General features: G+C 39.4%; 1 protein-coding gene across 1 annotated transcript in view; it reads right to left on the bottom strand.

Moving 5' to 3' along the window:
- Positions 1-22,112, bottom strand: part of GFRA1 (GDNF family receptor alpha 1) — a 137,562-nt gene that overhangs the window by 49,257 nt on the left and 66,193 nt on the right. Inside the window, exon 4 of the mRNA XM_071563376.1 lies at positions 1,614-1,953. Coding sequence (XP_071419477.1) covers positions 1,614-1,953 — 340 coding nt within the window. The remainder of the gene's footprint in view (positions 1-1,613; positions 1,954-22,112) is intronic.

Below are 22,112 nucleotides of genomic sequence, written 5' to 3'. Positions count from 1 at the left end.
TACCAAGCTTTTCTCTGCAACACTGCAATGGAGAAAGCGCACCAGACTCGTTAAATTAAACAAAATGTCATTAAAAACTCAGCTGCTGAGACTACAGTAGATGAAAGCTGACCAAAGAAAAACACAGTCATGAGAGAAGTAATGGCATTAACTTAACAAATTAATTCCTGAATGCTACAACCCAAATTAACAGGGAGAGGAAGTCTCTCTATAAAATCCTCTCTCCAGTTTCACTGGCACTGTAACACACTGGTAGTTTGCAAGAAAACACAATAAAGAGATACTGTAACTCTACTAATTAGCATGGCCTGTATATAGGGAAGGCAATATATATATAAGCAAAAACACTAATGGCACAACATGGAAATGGAAAGTGGATTGTTCTGAGCTACATTATATCCACCTTTCATAAAATGCAACAGCATCAGCTGTGAAGGTGCTGAACGCAAGTCACTGGACTGAAATGAGAACTCTGCTCTCATTGTGGTCAGCAGGAAATTGTCTCCAGATTTTCCCACAACCACCTAGGGCAGGGGCTGCCACATCCCCACCTCCCAACAACATCCAGCATATCAGAAGTGCTGCAGCTAAAAGCTGAAGCGATCTCATAAACAAACTTCAAAGTAAATATTTTACCAGGCATAAGTAAATGCTTATTAAGATTTATATCGTATCTTCAGTGTCCTTGACATTTTACAATAGTGTTTATCTCCTTGTTGGCTAATTCACAGAATTGGATAATCTACAAGAAATTTACACATTACAAATGAGCAGGATTCTTGTGCATGACTTCGTGAATATGACATTAAGCTCAACAACGCTCTAATATAAACATACACAATGCTAAGTAGGACTAAAGCATTCCTAAGGGCAGAGGAGGTCCTGCATGCCACCGAGTAAGCTCTGGGTGATAACCTGCAGGGACTCAGTGAGGGCAAAGGACCTGCTTTGTGCTATGGAGCAGCGCTCTGCACTGCCTCCCCATCCTGAACACACACACCAAAGAGGCTGGGAATTTGGTCAGTGAATCAATGACCCCCACAGCTCCATCAGCCCAGCACCCTTCCCAGGGGAGGGGAGGTAAAACAATTTCAAGGCTCAAACAACTCTATGAGGATACTGAGATTCTGTCCATAAATGTGGGCTGTCTTTATCCCAAAGAAGAAAAAACCCAGAAGTAGTCTATGCATTGTGACCATTTGTGAAATCCAACACGAAACTTGTATTCCCAGTTATTAGTGCTCACATGCACAATGCAAATAAATCCCATTATAAATTCTATTTTTACCTGGTCACTACTGGGACATAAAAATCATTCTGAGACATCATTTCATAGAGACACCTAAGGAAAATATTTCCAACAAAAATCTGTGCAAATTAAACTGGAGGTTTAATGCGAGGGAGTAGCTGTGAATAGTTTTGGAGAAGACACACACAGTAAGCAAATGCAGGCTTTTGTTACTCTGTTAAGGATGTCAGAGGCATTTTCTTTCTTCCCTGACTCATCCTTTTTCTTGGTGGGTATTCTGACCCTTAGTCCTGGCAAATCCATCAGTACCAAAAAGTTCTCTGTGGTACCTCATTAATCACTCCCCTGCCATGTGCTATCTTACCTGCAGATGTAATTCTTCTTGCAGGATTCTTGTAAATTCAGGCAGTTTGGTTTCTCCCTGTCCTCATATGAACACACAGGAACAATAGTCTGCCGCCTCCTCTCTGTACAGGCTACGTCTCGACAGGAGCAGAAGAGCATCCCATAGCTGTGCTTTGGGGGAACTTTGTCAAAAAATAGCCGGAGGGCCTTATGACACTTCCGCTTGTTACAGATTTCATTAGACGTGCTGCTGGTGCAGGGGGTTATGTAAGCAGATCTGAACCTCTTGCAGGTATCATTTAGGTTACAAGCTTTTGCTGCATCCAAGCAATTGTTCCCCTTTGAAAGTACTGGCTCCACTAGAAAAAACAACACAACAGCAGTGAGAAATGCGTCACATTTATATTGTGCTTCGACGTTTGTGGTTATTTCACTGTTAATGAGATCCTGAATGCAAATATTCGTTACATACAAACCCTTCAGTGCCAGACACTGTGACCAGCCCTTATGTTTCTCAGGGTAATGGTTGAACAAGAGCACAGGCATGATTTAGGTCAGAATGTTGGCAAATAAATGGCCACTATTCTGGGCAGGCTGCACTTCATCTTCCTTGTAGCAGACATGCAGGATGAATATTGGGTAAGACTTGGTCTCACTAAAACAGCCATTAAAATCCTTGGTAAATTGGAAGGGATACGTTTGGCTCATCACACAAGAACACAGGGAGAACATGGGCTTCTAACTGAGGTTTTGTAACGCTCTGACATTTTTATATATCCCTTGAACAAATTAAATGATATTCTGTGTCTACCCCGGGTAACCACATTTAAATGTAATCTGTGTACTCTGCAGAATGTAAAAGCCGCATGCCCATTATTACAGTTTTGGGGGTATGAGAACAGCCCACCCAGGCAGCAAAGAAATCAGGGGCAGCCTCACAACTGCAGCCCCACAAGGCCTGCAAGATCCATGCTTAGGTAAAAACACTTATGAGATCTACAGATGCCACCTGAACCCTGGAAAATTTATGAAGTTTACAAGCTTTGAAGAAGCTGACACAGAATGAACAAATGACTGTGAAAGAAAGGTTTTAAAACAAGGAGTATGTCTCTTTCTCACACATACACATGCACACAGTACAAGAAGTTAAGGAAAAATTAAACTCAGATATAAGTTAAGGCTATAATTACACATTTAATTTTGCAATACATTACCCAGATATTATAACCCAATAGATCCTTTGCTTGAAAATGAAGGCAACTGGCATTAGATTGCAAAATTCAATTAAGAATAACCATAATGCTGCTTCAGATATTAGGAATGCCAACACCACAGATCTAAGAAAATACATTAACTTCCCACTGCTACAGAATTTGCAAGCTGAACAAAACACTTTTGCAAGTACCTAAAATCTCTGTAACCTCTTAGGGGAACTGGCCACAGATAAAACATCTAAAATGATTTAAAGCTCTAAGTTCCTCTTAAAGCTTTCCTTCCCTAGATCTTTCACCTTTGCTCAGAAACTTAGTCCAAGGTCCATCTACAGCTCAATGCCACTCATCGCCATTCTACAGCCACTCTGCCTTCCATTTCCAGGTCAGGACATCAATCGTTTCTCTTTGTCCATAGCAGGAAAAGATGATGCAGCTTGGCTGACATGCTGCACTGAGGTTCTGGTTTGTTGGAACAAACTGTGCCCAAGACAGGCCTTGGCTGCTCACACACCCTTCACATTATACAAATGTATTACCTGCTACTGCCCTATGCATCTTACCTACCCAAAAATAACAAAGCATAAGTAGCAGTACATTTGTGTTTCACTCCAGCAATGTGCTCTATCTGTGTTCAGTGGGTTTGTACATTTTACCTTTGTACATTTAACATTCACACTCCAAGTCCTTCCCAATCTCAGCGGCTTGCACAATGCACTGCAACTTTTTGCTTCTTATGTTCATAAATAACAGAATTAGACATGCAACATTTGACTATAAATTAACAGAGACAAGCATTTTTTATAATAGCAGCCTACAACACTTTAAGCAACACCAGATGCAAAAGAGATACCCAAAATACAATCCTCTCATAAAATTGTAACATTTTTATATAAAACATTGTACTACATTAGCATAAAACTATAATCTTAACTATGAACTTCCAAAGTTTTTTTAATAGAGTATATAGAATTATATGTTTAGTACAAATATAATTAGTGTGTAATCTGCAGGGTATATAATTAGACAATATATGAATAGTACATGCTAATTACTATGTGATTGCAGAGTAATTACATGGTTATTTGTGCCTGGGAGTCAACTGCAGAATTCCCCTCTTTAAAACAAAATTCTGTGGAAGAGCTCCGAATGGGGTGTTGGAATATGAACAGACATCAGCTGACTGTATTGATATGTGCTGCTACAGAATGAAAAAGCACCCTGAGTATGAGCACCTCAAAAATGAAAAGGGACAGGTTAATCAATCTTTTTTAAAAGGCAGAACATAAGCCAAATCACTGACAGGGCAAACAGCAGTCAAAGTTATCTTGGATGAAAGTTGAATTAGGTGCAAAGTGTTCAAAAAACATAGTTATGCATATTCATATCTGTCATCCAGTTTGTATCTGTCCAAGACTCTCAGTCCTCTACATATCAACTATGAATACAGACCAGGGTTTGGTGGGTTTTCTTGGGGGGTGGGGTGGGGTGGGGTTGGCTTTTAAACTGGCCCTGGCTGTAACATGCCATTTGCCTTTTCTCTTTTATACATATGTCACTGGCTATTGTTTCTGGCATATCTGTCATCACATTTTACAAATTATTTTTACCTTTTAAAGCTAAGACTAACATACAACGCATAAGAGAGATGCATCAACAGGATTTAAATTAAACCAGACTGTCTAAACCAACTCTTCTGATTGATATCAACTTCTCTTAAGCTTTTAAGTCATGTTTTAAAGCAAAATTGACAATCTAGAACACACTTTATTTTCATTGCAAAAATGCAACATAACTCTTCCTAAGTCCTGTGGTAACTACAAATAGTTAATACTAGGAGTGTTTCTGAGGATTACTTATGAAGCAGTAATATATAAGGTCAAAATTTCATAAAGCTTCTGTTCTGCAAAGCTTTAATTATTAAGACAGGCAGGATTTTGGCTCTTACCAGGTACTGACTGCCTTAAAAGCAAATGGATCTAATCCAGAGCTACTTTTCCTGCCAGAATCCTCTGGGAAAGGTTTGTGTTCAGAGATCCTTTTTCAATTCCCCCCTCTCTTGGGGCACCTGGATATGGATTGAGGGCAGTCAGGGCAGCAGCCTGGGAAAAGTAACAATTTCTTCCCACCACCATTTCCCAACCCAGAGCTCCCTCCCTCCCAAGTCTGCTTTGCCTAGGCCAGTTCTGCAAATCTCTGCCAAACCATGCTGCTCTCCACTCCCTCCAAATCACTGCAGACTCCAAGGGAACTTCCCTCCAGCCGGTGGCAAGTGATGCCTCCTGGCTGTGTGCACGGCACTGGTTCCCATCTGCAGCATGGGGCCCAGGAGAGCTGATGTGGCACCCCACGGATGCTGCCTCCCAGCAGCTGTGAGCTGTGGGTGCTGCCTTGATGGGGTGAAGCCACCCTCCTACTAGGCACTTGCACAACTCTGGGGCAGCAATCGCTGGCTTACTGATACTTATTTCTACATTCAGCAGCAGCTCAGAGCCCTTTTGCTGCTCTTAGAACACAGTGGCAAGGTGACAGGTTCTACTGATGAAAAAGCAGTCCTTGTCTTACAGCACTTCAGTGTTGTTACCGCCTGAATCCCCCCATCCTGGGCCCACGTGTCCACAGCCGCAACAGTCCTGGAGTCCATCTCCCATAGAAGCACAGAACAAAGCCAGCCAAATGCTCCAGTCTTTTATCCAGAGGTGTTTCTAAAGTTTTAATAGGGCTTCCTCTGCCCTGTTTGATCTTCCTTATGCTTCACCCTCTTTCACAGTCTCTTCACCTTAAATCTTTCATCTTCTTTGCATCTCCATTTCTATTTCATTTCTCCACCTACTGTGCCTTTGGCAGTCTCCTCAGCTCCTGTTAACCCACCCCATGGTGCACAAGAATGGATTCTCCATGGATATTGGGAGCTTCTCCTTTGTGCTCAAAGTAAATAGAAGGAGCACAAGGACTATTAGTTGTCCTATAAGATTCCTATTAAACAGCAAAATGAACACTTAAGTTTTCAATTTTCTTACAGCACATTAAAAGCAATTTACTGAGGTTGTCATTAAAATTACCATTACTATTTGCAAGTAATTAGTATTAGTAGGTTTTCTAGTAGATTTAGTGAAGGGAATGCTGTAAAGAGAGCGATAAATGTTAATGTGATGGAAGGCAAAATTACAAAGTGATAGAGGTGACCACATGGGTACAAGCCTCCTCCAACACAGGTGCAGAATACAGCCTACAGGAACCAAAAACTGACCAGAATTAAGAGAAGAGCCATGATCCCACTTTAACAAAAGTGCTGCTGTGGGGTTCACCAAAGTACTTCTGCTTTGTAAGAAGAGCAGATTGAAAAATAAGGAAAGCATAACAAATATCGTCATCTGCATTTTAATGGATTAAAATAAATTATCATCTTCCTGAACAAATTATTTCTAATCCCAAGTGGCAGAGACAAAACGAGTCATCCCTGAAAAACCCTGAGATTGATACACAGTGTTATTCTGAAGTTCTACTTGTCCTCTGCTTAGTATTTAGACACCAGCAGGCCTGGTTCAAACATTTTGCATAATGTTAATAAACAGATGCCTTAATTTCTAAATGAAAGCTAATACATTATCAGCTGTAAGCAGGGCTTTCAGGATACTACCAAATACAACAAGATGCATGTTGGAATTACAGACGATGGCAGCAGGTGACAAGGATGAGACTGACTCCTGTGTGCCTGTGAAAGGTACAACCAAGGCTACAGCAACAAACAGACCTAAACAAAACAAACTGCCTCCACTAAGACCTATGGTTCCTGAGATCAAAGCTGGAACCTTTTACATTCCTGGTCATTCATCTAAGTCTTTGATCACACAAATTTCATAGGTCTCTAGAATTCTTTTCTGAATACATGCAATAATTTACTTGAGGATGTAAATACTGTTTCCTGTCCATACAGAGATTGAGAATATTTACACTGCTTTACATGAACCAACAAGCATGATTTCATGTGTTCATCTACCGTGTTTTCTTTGGAAGTGTTTAGCTACCATGTTATGCACAACTGCTATGCCGCAAGTCTTCTCCAACACACCCTGGCCTTGTTTTTATGAGACTACACCAGTGAATCATCAGTCAGGATCTTGCAGACTTTGGTTCAATGCCTTGCCCAACCTGAAGACCCAGAAATGCTGTTCTCATTTCCCAGAAGAGCTCTCAGACCATCTCTCTGCACAGTGTTCTCAAGAAGGTGCACGGGAAATGGTGCATATTGCAAAACAAAGAGAGCAAGATGCTTCAGCCCAAGAGTGACAGCTCTCCCTGGGAAGCAGATTGCTGGGTACTGGCTTGCACTCAGGAAAGAGAGTTACTTCTCATACAAGAGCAATGACTGGAAACCAGGATCCCATCCCTGAAGAAGGCTCCCTTAACTGTAAGTCTGCAGAGCACTTCCTCAAGGACCATTCTGATTACTAACTTAATGACTAAAGCACCATGACACCTCCTGCTAGGTGCCCATTAAAAGAAGAGTGATTGTATAATACCAGGAGCATACACTGACTGCTGGCTCGGGAAGGTGCACCTGCCTGAAGCTGTGAAATTGGCATCTCAGGTCCAAAGTCTTCCAACAAAGCTCAGTTTCACCCTTCACCAGCCCAGGTTACTCAAAGCCCCATCCAGTCTAGTGTTGAACACTTACAGGAATCGGGAATCCATAACTTCTCTGGGAAACCTGTTCCAGTGCCTCACCACTCTCACAATAAAGAATTTCTTGCTTTTTATTTGTTTGTTTGTTTGTAAGACAGTTTCTCTGTGTACTTTAAAGGATTCTGAGCATCTTGGAAAAGGTTTTTAGGTCTCACCTGGAAGCAGAGACTTTTAGGTGGATAAACTATCTCTTGGCCTGTTTCTGGAGATTTAGTTCTACTAATGGGGCCACATGCTCTCCAAATGTTGCATTTTGCACTGCCCAAGTTCACCACTGTATCTGGGTTCTAATTCCTGCCAGGGCTCTTTTCTCCATTTCGATGTAGATCCTGCACCCTTCAGTTGACCATTTCATGGTGCATTTCATAGACATTGCAGATAAAGGTTGCAAGAAATTGCAACTCCTGTACTGCATCTGCATTATGTGTTGATGAAAAAAGGGAGAAATTATGTCTTACCATTTCCTTTGATACTTTCTGGTGAGGAATGGGGAAAGGCTGAGCAGAAAACTCAGAGTTGGCTGAGCCCTGTGCGTTGGCTGAGGGACATCAGCTCGACTTACAGGTTATGTAAGAAGAAAGTCTTATAACCCTACAGTGAACTAGTTTAAATTTTTGATCCATGAGATCAGGGAGCGAGAGGAAACCCTCCTACCCAGTGTTAACAACACTGGGGTACGTGCTGAAATTCTGTCTTCACTCACACAAATCTCCTGATCTATCACCTTTCATTTGTGCTACAAATCTAATGAAAGGTTATGCCAGGGTCCCTCATTCTCTACACAGCACTGAAGACAGCAGTTGTACATTATATTCACACCAGCACAGTTAAACCTATTTCATTCACTGGAGTTATTTTGAATTTTCAATAATCTAAGTTATGTATTTGGCTCTTTAAAGCTACTTTTACTTTTATCCAAGGTATCTCATTTAGGAGGCGGAAACACATTAATAAAATCAGAGACTGTTAAACAAAGTAACTACAGTTGCTGCAAAGCGATCCAGTCACAGTTTTTCACATTGCTGCATCAATGATTTCAGTTCTACCCTAAGGAGTTCGAGGGTGTAAAGATAATTTTAACCCATCTACACTGCACTAGCAGTAGGAATGGATCACATATGACTGGGACCACACACACTTTTTTCTAAGAGACTCAGTCATTCCATACACAATTCACACTGTGTACTGAGTGAGAACCTGGGTTTGTGATGTGGAAAGCTATCACCACAGTTTCAGCTGAGTACTTCTAATTAATTTGCCTGTAAAATATTCTAAGTGCAAATGTGCTACTGCATATGCTATTGTGTTATACAGTTCAGTATTTTATTATTAACTAAATACTAAATCAACAGAATTAAGAAAGAACCCGCAGACATGGAAATACAGAATAAACCTGTGAAAATATTCAATCCTACACGGTTGCCATGAGAAGTGATTTACTGCACACAAGTTCTCAAGACACAGTGAGGGACTGTTTTGCCAAAGTCACGCCAATTTACAGGGCAACTTTCAGCATTTCTTTTTATTACTACAGAATTGAATTCACAACTTGTTTCCTCTTTTCCTCAGACTTGATTAATTACCATGTTAACATAACTACTGTTCTCCTGCTTATAATGGGCTCCCTCTAAAGTGCTGCCCCAGCAAAATAAACCAGGAGAAAGCTTCTAGCTCTTTGCTCTAACATTGCAATCCTTTCTAATCTCACTATTTTTCAAATTTATGTTCCATTCCAATAAAGCTTGTGTGAATATTATAGCAAATCAGATAATACAAGGTTATGACCCTTGTAATTGATCCTTCAAGGTTCTTTTTCCCTTTTTTCCAGTTGGCGTGGTAAAAATCACATTTAGCTGTGCTTGTTGACACTTGAGAATTCACTTTGTTGGTCATATACACTGTTTCAGAGAGATCACATTACATAATGATGTATTTCTAATGCTTTATTTCTTCTATACCTACAACCCCATTAAGCTGTAAGCAAACCTCCCGAGGGGCTGTAAGACTACAAGTATCAAGGGGGCAATGCTCCCATCCTGTTCAGAGGGAGCAGAGCTGCAGAAAGAATGATGTGAGGATACACCGTTAAACATTCCTTACTACTGTAAAATACTTTTAAATATATAAAAGCAGCATGAAAGTTAAATTTCCACTTGTAGAAAAATACACATTTAAATGAGCACAGACCATGTATGCCAGCACTAGGAATCAGTTTCCTGAAGCAATGGTTTCTGTATCACACGACCACTGGAATAAAGTGATTAATTGGACTGTCTCCGTAAATGTAATCATTACACTTTTAATTAACCTTTTCAACCTCTTACACCTTTCCGTTTTGTTATGCATTAGATTTTTACAGTTTTCCAGTTATTATGCTTGACTACACTTAAAACAATGTAGAGTTCTGTTAGAAAGATAAGAAAAACAATTGAAACAGCTCTTGCTGTTCTTAATAAGAAAATACCACTGATATTGTCATCACCAGGGTAGTTATAAATCAGGGGGAGGACAGACATTCTGAACTCTGTGGCTGTGTTCCCACCTAATTTTTGTTTTGGCAGCACACTGTTATTTAATGGCTCTGGCTACCAGGAAACTAGCTTTTGAAAATTCTTTCTCAACCTAGTTATAATTACTCCACATAAATCATACAATGATCAATTATAATAATCTTAGCTTCATCCATTATTTAAACTTAGCATTTGAATCTACACAGCAGGAGTGCAGGAAATTCCAAAGTCCCTTCTCTCCTCGCTAACAACTGCTTTATTCCTGAAGCCATGCCAGTTGCAGAAAAGAATGGGCCAGACATGCTCTTAGCTATGCCATCAACACTTGAAATAATCAGACTGCACACAAGGAAAGGGTTTGCCTCAGAATATATAGTATTTTTTTTCTAACCACGCTATCTTACAGTTGGTGAAACTAAACTCAACAGGAGACTTTGCTTTCTTTACACTGGTGGACCAAACTATATACACTGACATATATACTTTAAAATGGTCTTTATCGTTCTCATATAGATGCCTGCAAACACATTTGTATACACATGTGTATAAGTACATAGCATGTTTCAATACCATCTGCATTCATGTCTCATTTCACAAGATAGCTACATATATATTTATTAATCAGCATGAGAAAAAAATAAGGTTTTTGTCTAACTTAAGGCTGATTCTAAGATATTTAGGCTCAGAGTGATATCAATGATAAGTCTGATGAAAGGAGGAAAGAAACATAAAAGAAATGAACTTTCACAAAGGCTTAAGCAAAACATCCAAACATTTCTGAGAATAAATTCAGAAATACAACTGGATTTTGAAATAGTAACAGGGATTTGTAGAGCTATTTAATAAACTGAATATGTATTTTTGTTTATGCAAAATATTAAGCTTATTATTATTTTGTACATTGTCCCATTTCAGTCTCAACCATAACATATGCCATTAAAGAGAGTTTTTAGGCTTATTATTTTGAGATTTCCAATTTATATTTTAGTCTTTCAACTGCATGCCAAGAATTGCTTTGTCAATAAAGCAGTATTTTTCTGGTTTACATTTTTCATTTCATTAAACCATAAAGGTGTCAAAATGCAGGAAAAAAGTGCTAGGATACATAAAAGAAATAACATGGTGCTTTTGCACATAAGGACACTTTTTCTCAGCATCAAAAGAAAGCGCAATAGGGAAAGAGGTCAAGGGTGGGAATGCCAGTACTGTCTGGTACAACAAGAAAAGGGCTGAGGAAAACCTCAACTTAAAACTATAAATGTACATATAAACAGGCACAACTCCCACACCAGGAACAAAAATATAATCTGTATGTCCGAACTTGGCCAAACACATGAAGTTTGCCCATGGACAGGATAGAGTAGAGGCTCAGTAATGGTGCATGTAAGTAAAAATAGACTGGCAGGATTTTCATTTAAAAAAAAAAATAAAAGGCACATATGACCCACAGGAACCCTTTTCACAAGATATAAAGTCTTCCTCAGTAGTCTAACTGGGAACTCCATGTAGCTCATCAGAGCTAAATCTGCCCAAAGCCCCCTGAATTTTGCAGCATTAAGATTCAAGCAGACAAAAGAGATGTCAAGGAAGGAAAGCTTGTCAAGGGCAGGAAGAAATTCTAGAAATACAAGACCTCATATTTGATAAAGCAAGTATTCATATTTGATCTTACAATCAAAAGGTTGGAAGGGATTTCATTAGATAATCCATTTTCCTACCCCACAGCAAGACCAGCTACAACAGAACAAATTCTGAGGGACATAGAGAAGTTCACAGGATTAGAATGTTTGAATGCAAAAGTGCTGTGCATAGTCTTGGTGACCAGGAGAGCTTCCTGATGGCTGGAGCAATCCCGAAGATACAAATATCTTGAAGAAGAGCAAACAGAAGGACACAAGAGTATCAGCTTAACCCCAGTTGCAGGGATGATGCTTGAGCTGGCCCTCCTTGAAGCTATATCCATGTACATGAAGAAGGTGATTTTACCAATGTACAATCAGTCCTGAGTGCCTTCTGTGTTATGCTGACTGATTCAGTGGAGAGAGGAAGAGCATGTGTCAGTTTATATTGACTTCAACGAGCCTGTTGATACAGACTCCCATACCCATTCCTTGTGGCCAAACTGCAAAAAAAGGAGGACTTGGGTGGGAGGATTACAGGGTGGAAACTGGCCCTGCTTTTAGTGGAACTGAAGGTCTCTTCCCACATACTGCCTAATGTATGCTCGAACCTGTTTTTCAGTAACTCCACAACCTCTACAAATAACTATCCCCAGTACTCTCAATGCATCCCATTAACCTTTTTTTCATGGTATGTAATCTATCACTTTCTACATTATAATTCCTCTGTTTTCTTCCTAAATTTCCTACTTTTCTCTTAACAATGGCTTTTTAACTTCTTGAAAACTCTCATTCTCCTATCACACTACTCATCTTCTAAGTTAGTCCCCCAGTCTTCTTTCTTCAGAACACGTCATGTTGTCTAGATATTTAAACTTGTGCTGTTTTATTCTCAGACTTGAAAAAAGAAAAAAAAATACACCACTGACCAAGAGTTTCTGTACGAGTTGTACTCAGGAGATTACTACAGACAGACAAAACCTGTTAATTCAAGAGCTGCTGAAGCATAGCTTACTCCAGCCTCAAGCAATACCAGTGTAGGTAGGGATGGGTTACACGCATTGACTGTCTACTGCAGGAGTATATATTAGCTTATCTTTGACAGCAGCTTGCTCCTGATGGCTATAACCTGAAAGAACGAGTCAAAGTATATAAAACCTAGGTAGAAAAATTATCCTGCTTATTCTGCGGTATTAGTCTTTCAGAAGGAAAATCAAGAGAGGACATAGGCTGGAGAAGTGATTGTGAATCGAGTCTGACAAGAGCAGCTGATGGGATAAATCCGGAAACATTTAGAAGTAGAGAGTGGGGAGAGATACTCTCTCCAGCATAACAAGAGGAAAGCTCTACCTTCTCTAGATGAGATGTCTCAGTGCCATGACAAAAGCACAAGGCAAAGGAGAGGCTAAAACCACAGTGGACGCAGCAGTGGCAGACACGGGGCAGATGCTCAATCAGTGACAGCAGCAGCAGGGGTGGGGCAGAGAGTGCCATCATGGCAGTGGAGAGAGCAAGAGTGAGAGAACAGCACAGGCCACAGCAGCTGGAGAGGCCCCAAATCACCCCTGTTTTTCCTTCTGCCAGTGAAAACCATTTGGGACAATTATCTGGCCTATCGACCAAACAATATGAGCCTCATTCCATTAACCCACTACCAGCTGCTCTTCTTTTCTCTGTCAGTTGATCCCAATGAAATCCTGTTGAATACAAATAAATTCACCACAATGTGAGGAAGGCAACACTAGTACCTCTTGTCTATTCACAGATTTGCTGATGTGAGCCTCAGTCACTGTGTTGCTGCTGACTTCATCTTAAGCCTCATCCCTGAGACTTCAAGAGCCAGTGACCAAGGAGATGTATGCATTGAGGCAGGAGTCCTCAGTGGATCAAGGGAAAATAGATACTTTGGAAATAAGTAACTTAAATGATACTGTCTTAGAGAATTAATAATGATTATGATGGTCCCTAGCCTACCGTGTGCCCAGAAGATAAAGCAGTACAAAATGAAGGTGAGGCAGCTGAGTATGATATATATTGCTCACCTACAATGCAACTGAGGGTTTATTAACTTGAGATCATTGTGTTATTTAATAAATTGCACCACACTAATAATTATACCCCTGCCTACTGTCCACTCTGAATTACCTTTCAATTTCATTTATGCCACATACAACATGTGGCAATACATAGAAAGCTTCTTTCTCTTTTGTATTGAGTGTTCTTGGCTATTTCCTGTTCCATGCAGAACCCTTTTCCTGAGCTAGTGTGGCGCTGAGCTAGTCTGGTTTACCTTTACTTAGCTCTTAAAAATGTCCAATGTCTCTATTTTTGCAAATATAAAAATGTGGTTCTTCCTGAAAAAGGCAAGGAGGAAGTAAAATTATTTTTACTTAATTGTTAACTACAAAGCATGTGTGTCTCTTTTTTCAGAAGCTGCCCTCTGTCTCAGCTGTTAAGTGTTCAGTCTGAAGCCACTGAACACAATATTTTGACTTCCATTTGCTTCAGAAAGCTCTGAATCCAAGTTTTATGCCCTAATTTATCCTGTCCCTAAACCCACTGAAATCGCCTAAGCATTTGAATGAGTGCTATAGTGAACTGTGCATCGGCTTGCACTCTCCTTGGCTCCATTTTTAACTCAAAAATACAGATTGAATATGTTTTTTGTACATATTTACAAATATGTACATATATTTGACACATATGACTGCACAGGTACATAGGAGAAAACTGAAAGAGAAAACCAGTGATACAGCAACGTTAATTATTTCAATGTTCAAATACTTAAGTAGAATCAATGTCTTCCTAATTAGTAAGGAGAGATCCCTACCAAGCAAAATGACAACACTATTTACATTTAAATAGTCTATTTTATTCAGAGTCACTTCACACACACACACTACTGAACTGCAGCCAGTTCTGGAGTGGAGAATAATAACTGCACAGCACCAGTAGCACTGTCCAAGAGGCACTGGAGGGACATGGGTAAGAGATGAATCAATACTGTATAATAATCCTGTAATCAAAACTGTAACATTTACCCAAATCACTTTTTCATCCTTCTTTTTTTTTTCAAAGTTCACACTCCTGCCTGATCAGGTAGAAAGTATTCCTGCTGCCAGGAATTCATATCACGAGACTGACATCCCAACTCACATCCTGCTAGAATGCTTGTGCAGTATTGACTTGAATGGATGGGCTTGAAATACTAATTCACTAGTGATGCATGGCTTCCAAATAAACAAAATTATGTTAACATGTCCCAGTAAGCGAAGAGCCCATTTGGGGACAGCACTGCTGTAACTCTGTCAATGCTGTTCCCTCCCCTGTATCTGCAGCCAGTGCAGTGTTGCAGAGGCAGCCCCTGTGCAGGGCACACCAGCTGTACAGTGCCATTCACCTGCACACAACACTGCCACTGATCCCTGTATGATGTGGTGAGAGGAGAGTGCAGCTCCTGAACCTCCCTTGCACGAACTCAGCTGATGCCACAGCTCTGATTTGCTGTGCCACTGAAGAGAGGGGGGGCAGAATGGGTGTGGAACCTCTGTATCACTGATTCCTGTCTGTAAACTTTGATGCTTAACCAAACTGAGCAGAAAACTTCAGTGAGTTTCAGTTTCCCATGTTTTCCTACTCTTTTTCTTGAAGAACTGATTCAGTAACACTGTTAAGAAAATCTTGACAGACAGGTAAAGTACTTAAACCCTCACAGGCAGGCTGATAGGGAGTTTCTTCTCAGTCCTTCTGGAGACAGGACGTTAACATCACCCTACCTATATTTGCTCTTTCTCTGCACTTACTTGCTGCTTCATCCCATCAAAACAATAGAAGTTTGCTTTTATACCTACTGATTAGTGTGAATAGCACAACTCTTGACCATGCTTAGTTTAAAATAGGCCTGAGACCCAAACTAAACCTGCATCTTGAAGCTAGTAATGTTCTAAAATCATTGTGATGGATTAGACACACATAAAATAATAGAGCCCCAACCCCCCAAAAAGCACAACATAGAGCAGCACTGAGAATAGAATCAGAAAATTGGATCCACATGCACTTCTCAATCAGCACCAGCTCTGGCTCTCCAAGGCCCTCCTACAACTGTGAAACTTTCACATGTCCAATTAAGTGCACACCCAATACAATATTACAGTTCCCTCTGTAATTCAACATCACGAGAAAGAATGATTAAGAACACTATTGAAATCAACACCAAAACTTCAAATAAAATGAATCATGATTAGCTGTTAAAACTAGAATGATGCAGGAAGGCAAGATATCCACAATACATCATTGTACCAGTAAATAAATAAAGTACAAAAGTCCCACATATTTGACATTTGAAGAACAAAACTATCCATCAATGTCTTGGCACAGATCGATCAAACAGAATGCTACTGACGAAAATCTAATAGTATGATGGTAATAATGTAGCCATAAAGCCTCTACTCTATAATTGACTGCTTCCACTTCAAGCTAACATGTCTAAAAGAGTGACTAATGTTCACCTAAAGATTTCACTTGCCTTGAATGACAATCAGCTACACCTCGCGCTGTTCTCCGTAGATTGCTTCTGCTGGGTAATTGCTGAGGGAGACGAGCCAGAGGGGAAATAGTCTACTTAACTAAGGAAATTTATATGAAGAATGGCTGGATAATCTCAAAGGAAAATACAGTTTATCATCTGATTTTAAAACACAATGCAATACTCCAGCCATAACATTCCTTTCCTAAAGCAGAAACATCAGCGGTGACTCCATAAATAGGTCAGAGCAGGTTTTGTATTTAAAATAGGTAAACTTTCAGCAAGATATAAAAAAAACACTTATAAAAAATAAACTTTCAGCAAGATTTAAAAAAATACACTGTATGCTTCCCAAAATTACAGCCTGAATTCTTTGCATGAAGAACATATATCTGAAAAGTTCCAGATAAGGTTGTATACTTGGGTCAGAGTTTCCTTTGGCAATTTTACTGAAGGCCAACACTGTTAATTAGCATTATAAAACCAAACAGAACTATACACAGGAATGACATGATCCATCTTTCTAACTTACTTTTGTGATCTTACACAATAGATTTTCTTAAAAATAGTATGAGTTAACACACAGTTTATTTATTTTAATTCAGGAGACTAAGATGAATTTAAGCATATTTTTGCAGTTTCCTAAACAGAAAGAAAACTTGAGAGACTAAAGAGACAGTTTTGTAGGGTTTTTTTATTTGTTTGAGGCCAGGATTAAGAATTTAAATTTGCTTTGTAAATTTCACTGCAGATGGAAATGTATTTATAATTAAAATGTTTGGAACTCTCTAATGGACCATGATTGTTACTCAAATTGCTCTGTCGCCTTTGATATATACTTAAAGGTAATTGGCTAGTCTTAGTGATGTATTTTTAAAGATCTACCTATTGATTAATAATGTTTCACTATTAATATAACCACTTTGTGTGGATCAAGAAACATCAATAGCAGAAACTCATATTTATCCACGAATTAACTGGATATAGATCTGTTGCTTTAAGCCGAATGGGAAGCATTCACTCATTATTTTACAAAAGTAATGAGGTAACTGTAAGAGGGAAGATTAAAGCAAAACTTGGGTTTATATTTTAGCTGCATACACTGGATACATTTCATGTTTTCATGCTATTGCAGGATGCACAAAGAAAGGACAAAAATTAAAACTCCAAATTACAGGAATCCTTGGCACAGTAGTTTTGTACTTTGGGGCCTTCAGGTCAAATGCTGGACAAAATTAAATGTATAGTACGAACTGAGGTGGAGTTTTGTAGTTTTGGGTTTTGTGGGGTTTTTGGTTGGTTGGTTGGGGTTTTTGTTTTTGTTTGGGGTTTTATTTGTTTCTTTTTTTGGTTTTGTTGTTTTTTTAATCCAGTTAAAAATGGATTAAACCAGTAAATGATCTTGTAATCTGTTCCATTACAGGGAGGGAGGGCTCTTACAGTCCCACTCATGTCACTGTCACCCCACAGGCTCCTTAAGGACACAGAGGTTTGCTGATTTGTAGAGATATTCGAAAAGAATACCCTGGCCTGCATGTGATGAGCCATCACAGAAATACAAAAAATCACATCAGTTAATTTCCATAGGAAATGGCAGAAAAAGAGTGTTGTGCCTTCCTACTGCCAACACTAATAAATAAATTAAGTAAAGCTTCATTGTCAACTACTTGACTAAGCAGTTCAAAACTTGTGCATTGAAATTTTAGGAAGGTCAGAGATTATTTAATTCATCCTACTGTGGCAAGCCAAACTCAGCCCTTCCTTTGCAAATTATCTGTCTCTGTCTCCCAGTGGTGGGGACGATACAGCCTCCACAGTATTATGTACAGTGCCTAACTATTTTTAAAGTGGGATTTCTTTTCTCTCACATCTAACCTGAACACCACAAACCACAATTCAGAACAACTGACAATTATCCTGCCACAAAGGATATTACACTGCTTTGACATTTGTTCTTAATGAATCTACATTGACCCTCCTTATCACCTTAAACTCCCTAGATGCTTTTAAATCATTTTTTTTCTAATATCCTATTCTATAATGCTTCCAAGCACTGAATTTAGGAACTGGACCATAATTCCCCAGGCCTTTTTCCTAGATCTATTTTATTGATGGGGGGGGGGGTGTATATACACATAAAATTTTATATATTTTTTAATAAGGTAGGTATTATGTTAGTCTTTCCTCAGCCCTCTTGGGCCTCCTCTTTCTTCCATAAATTCTTGAAGATAATTGCTAATGGTATAGTGACAGCTTCAGTTTGTTTAAGTACTCTAAAATTAATTTAATCAAGTCATCAGAAGGAAAAAAAAATCCCAACATTTCTTACATATTTTTCTTCCTTTCTATTCAAGACACACTTTAACTTGAAATTGAAAAAGGATTTTTTTTAAATGCCGCATCATGTGATAACAAATTGTAGGTTACAGGTTAGAGCTTAAAGCTGCCTTCCTGCATTGCTTGCCCAGGTTATGTTGAATAGCTTTTAGATGACTTTCTATCAGTAGAGAATAGTAGTACTCAAAGTCAAAAATCTATCTTTTCACCTCCAATACATACAGAATACATAGAGACAGGACTGAAGCTTACAGGTGTTGGCAGATTCCAGAAGGTTGGGGGGTTTGTTACTCTGGAGAAGGAAAAAAATTCACTATAACTGAGAAATAAACCAGATTTCTGGTAACTTTGTCTCACCACAGTGGCCCAGAGGAGCAGAAACATTCTGATAAATCAGACTACAAAAGAGAATCAAGTTGGCCAAAACTTTTTTAGTTGTTTCATTTATGACCATACACATAAACCCAGTGCCTTTTTATTCACATTAACAAAAACCACCCATGGCAAACCCAGGATCTTCAAACAGGCACTCGTCCCTCTAGCTCTTCAAAGCCCCAGGCCATGTGCAGTGTCCTTATTGAAAAGACTTCATAAAGCCATCAGACCAGGACAACCCACCCACCCCAGCTGCCTGATCACCCTCTTCAACTTGTCTGTGACCACCAGGAGGAATAGAATAAGGATCTCTTGAATCTCAAATGCATGAAACTCCTTACCTTCCTTCCTGATTTCCTGTAAAGCTGGATTTCCTGTAAGGCTGGATTTCAGCAGGAAGCTGAAATCTCACCTAATCTCAATATAAGCCAAACTATTTGAGCTCATACAGCAGTGGCTAAGGCTCCTGCTACAGAGAATGGATACAGCAAATCCAGATGGAGTCTCCATTATGGGAATCAGAACAGCACAAAGGAGAGACCACTCACTGCCCACAGCAAAGAGGGCACCTGAGCCATGAAACCCAGTGCTCCACAGCTGTGGATCCAGCAAGTCAAGGACTTCCAAAATGCACATTTTATAGTCAGATCAGCAAGGGACTTTTTCACAGCATCCATCCTCAACAATGATGGTTTGTCAAGACTTAAAGACAAGAAGGTCCTTCTGTCTCTTTGGGAAAGCAGTGAAAACAGGACTAGAGGACCTAAACAGCTCCCCAAAGCCTGATCCCCCTAGAGCTGTCAGTCAGTCACCGCCTGAGGAGCTCCAAAATCCACTCTCTTAGTGTTTCCTATTAATCTCTGAAATCGCAGGAAGGTAGTTAAGGAACATGCCAGGAGCATCAGTGTCCATTCCTGAAGGGCTCCTGGATGAAATGTCAGTCTGCTCAGCGTTGAGCCCCTGAGTTTTAGGGAGCTGAAAAGAGATGGGAGCAGGGAATACTGCACAAAACCAGATATAATCTGCAGCCTTCAGATGAGGGCCATGGGCATTAAATGATCCCCCAAGTGTGAAACTCTGCAAAGCCTGGGTATAAACACAGGAGATCTAGTTCCTGGATGAAGCACTTCATCCTTCCCTAATCAGTAGTGCTTTTCAAGGGAGATTAATGTAGAATAGAGCTACACTAGCATGTTAGAATGGCTCTTCGAAGAGTTCCTTCCCTGAGTTTGCAGAAGCTTAGAATAAACTCAGTAACAGGGCATCTGTGCCACATCGTGGTAGAACACGGATCCTATTCCACAGATGGATCCCTGGGGCTCCTGAAGCAGCAGGAGTAGAACAGGAATATAAAGGAAGCACAGTTTACCACAAGCAATGATTTACTGTCGATCTGGATGTCCTAAAATTGCAGCTAATGGTGAAACAACAACAAGGATTAGCTGCTTCAGCAAACATAAAAGTTGCATAAAATTTTGCTATTTTATTTGTTTCATAAGAATAATTCTAAGGTCATTTTTTCTCTTTTTGTAAAAAAATAAAACAGTCACCTTCTCTAGTTTGACTTCATCCAAGTATTTCTGCAGAACTCACTAATGATTGGACTGCTTCTGAAAAAGCTCAATTCATATGTAAAGCTTGCTGAAAAGTAAGTTGTGAAGAAGTAACATGGCACTACATCAAAGTTTAACATTTTCCTTTTCTTTTAAGCAATCTCACAGGTGCTTCGCATTTTGTTATAATGTTTTTATGCAATGCAGAATCCCAATTCACAATGACCCACCCAAAATCCCAACAAGTTAAGCAGATGCATAAGAAGCAATTCAGAAAGAAGCAGTAGTAACTCTTAAGAGAAAAGCCATTAAACATGCAGAGAAAGCTTTTACCAGGGCAAAGGAATAGGTCAAGTTGTGCAAAAAGGAAATACAAGAAGCAGTTTAATGGACTTAAATGCATCAGTAATTTTACAGCATTTGCCTTTTTTTTTTTTAATAGTGAAAGGATGTACTCAGTACCTAAAAGCTACTATATTTAACTGGAAAAATGAGTGACCACTGTTTACTACTACAAAATCCAGGCTCCAGGTCCTTGACAAAAAAATTAGCATTTACTTAAAATCAACCAGATAAAAGCCTTTCCTATATTTTAAATACATATTTTTCTGAAGCTTCATCCAAGACTCCTCATTGTGATTTTTGAGAAACTGCAGCAAATTAATAAGGATCTCTATCCATGATGGAAAGTATTTTTGTATAACAATGAAGTCATTACTCTTTTTATTTCCATAAGTTCCATGAGAGCAAGAAATAGAAGCACAATAAAAAATCTTTTTCATAACAGTTGATTAGAAAATATGGCCTGCAGAATTCTAGCTCTCTTTGCACTTTGCACATTAAGAATCCAAATACGTTACCAAAGCTGGGATTTTAACCCCCCACAGCTTTAGCACAAAGAAGCACATTAATAAGATACAATTTAGATTTGCATTTTTTAATAAGCAAGGGGATCAAAGAAAATATGAATGCTGAAGGGATGTTAAATCATGTGCAAATTCAAACATCAAGGTATACTACACAATGAAGACACAGTTGCACCTAAGTGAGTGTAGTAAGGCTTTCCAAAAGTTGTGGTGAACAAAATGAACTCTTCTTGAACTGTTTGCAGGCACCTATTGTGTCTAGGAGAGCAGCAGATTCACTGAAATTGGACCAAATATTTTTCTGAATATGCATATATTAATGGGTGATGGCAAACGAGCAGGGATGGTGGAGGACCAGCAATGAAAGATTAATCTTACTAATAACTAGTACTGATCTCATTAAAGACTTTGGGCTTTTTCTACATGAATATATGAGTATCTTGAATAAACATGTATTTTCACCCAGACATCAGGATGCCATTTCTCATTATGGTGCCACACTGCTGTAATCCACTGGGTTTAACCATCACTATGGGCATCCCAAGCACAATGGATTGGTACAAAGCACTGCTGATGACCTGCCATTAAAAAGGGCTGTGTATGCACATCTTCACACCTCCAGATACCAGAATGCAAATCAGTACCAACAGTTCTGCCAGGTGAACATGTCTAGGACTGCTGACAGGTGCATAAAGGGCCATACAGTTGTTGAAAAGGGCACCAAGAAAACAAGGGGGAAATGGCCTTGACAGGCTAATGACAAACATTCTTTTCTGTAAAACTGTTTTACATTTTTAGAAGAATTGAGTTCAGGAGCTAAAGCTGCCTCCAGGCGT

The sequence above is a fragment of the Pithys albifrons genome, chromosome 9 (assembly GCF_047495875.1).
Source record: "Pithys albifrons albifrons isolate INPA30051 chromosome 9, PitAlb_v1, whole genome shotgun sequence".
In the NCBI taxonomy this organism is placed as follows: domain Eukaryota; kingdom Metazoa; phylum Chordata; class Aves; order Passeriformes; family Thamnophilidae; genus Pithys; species Pithys albifrons.
The sequence above is the reverse complement of the archived record's forward strand: the minus strand, read 5'-3'. Positions and strand labels throughout refer to the sequence as shown.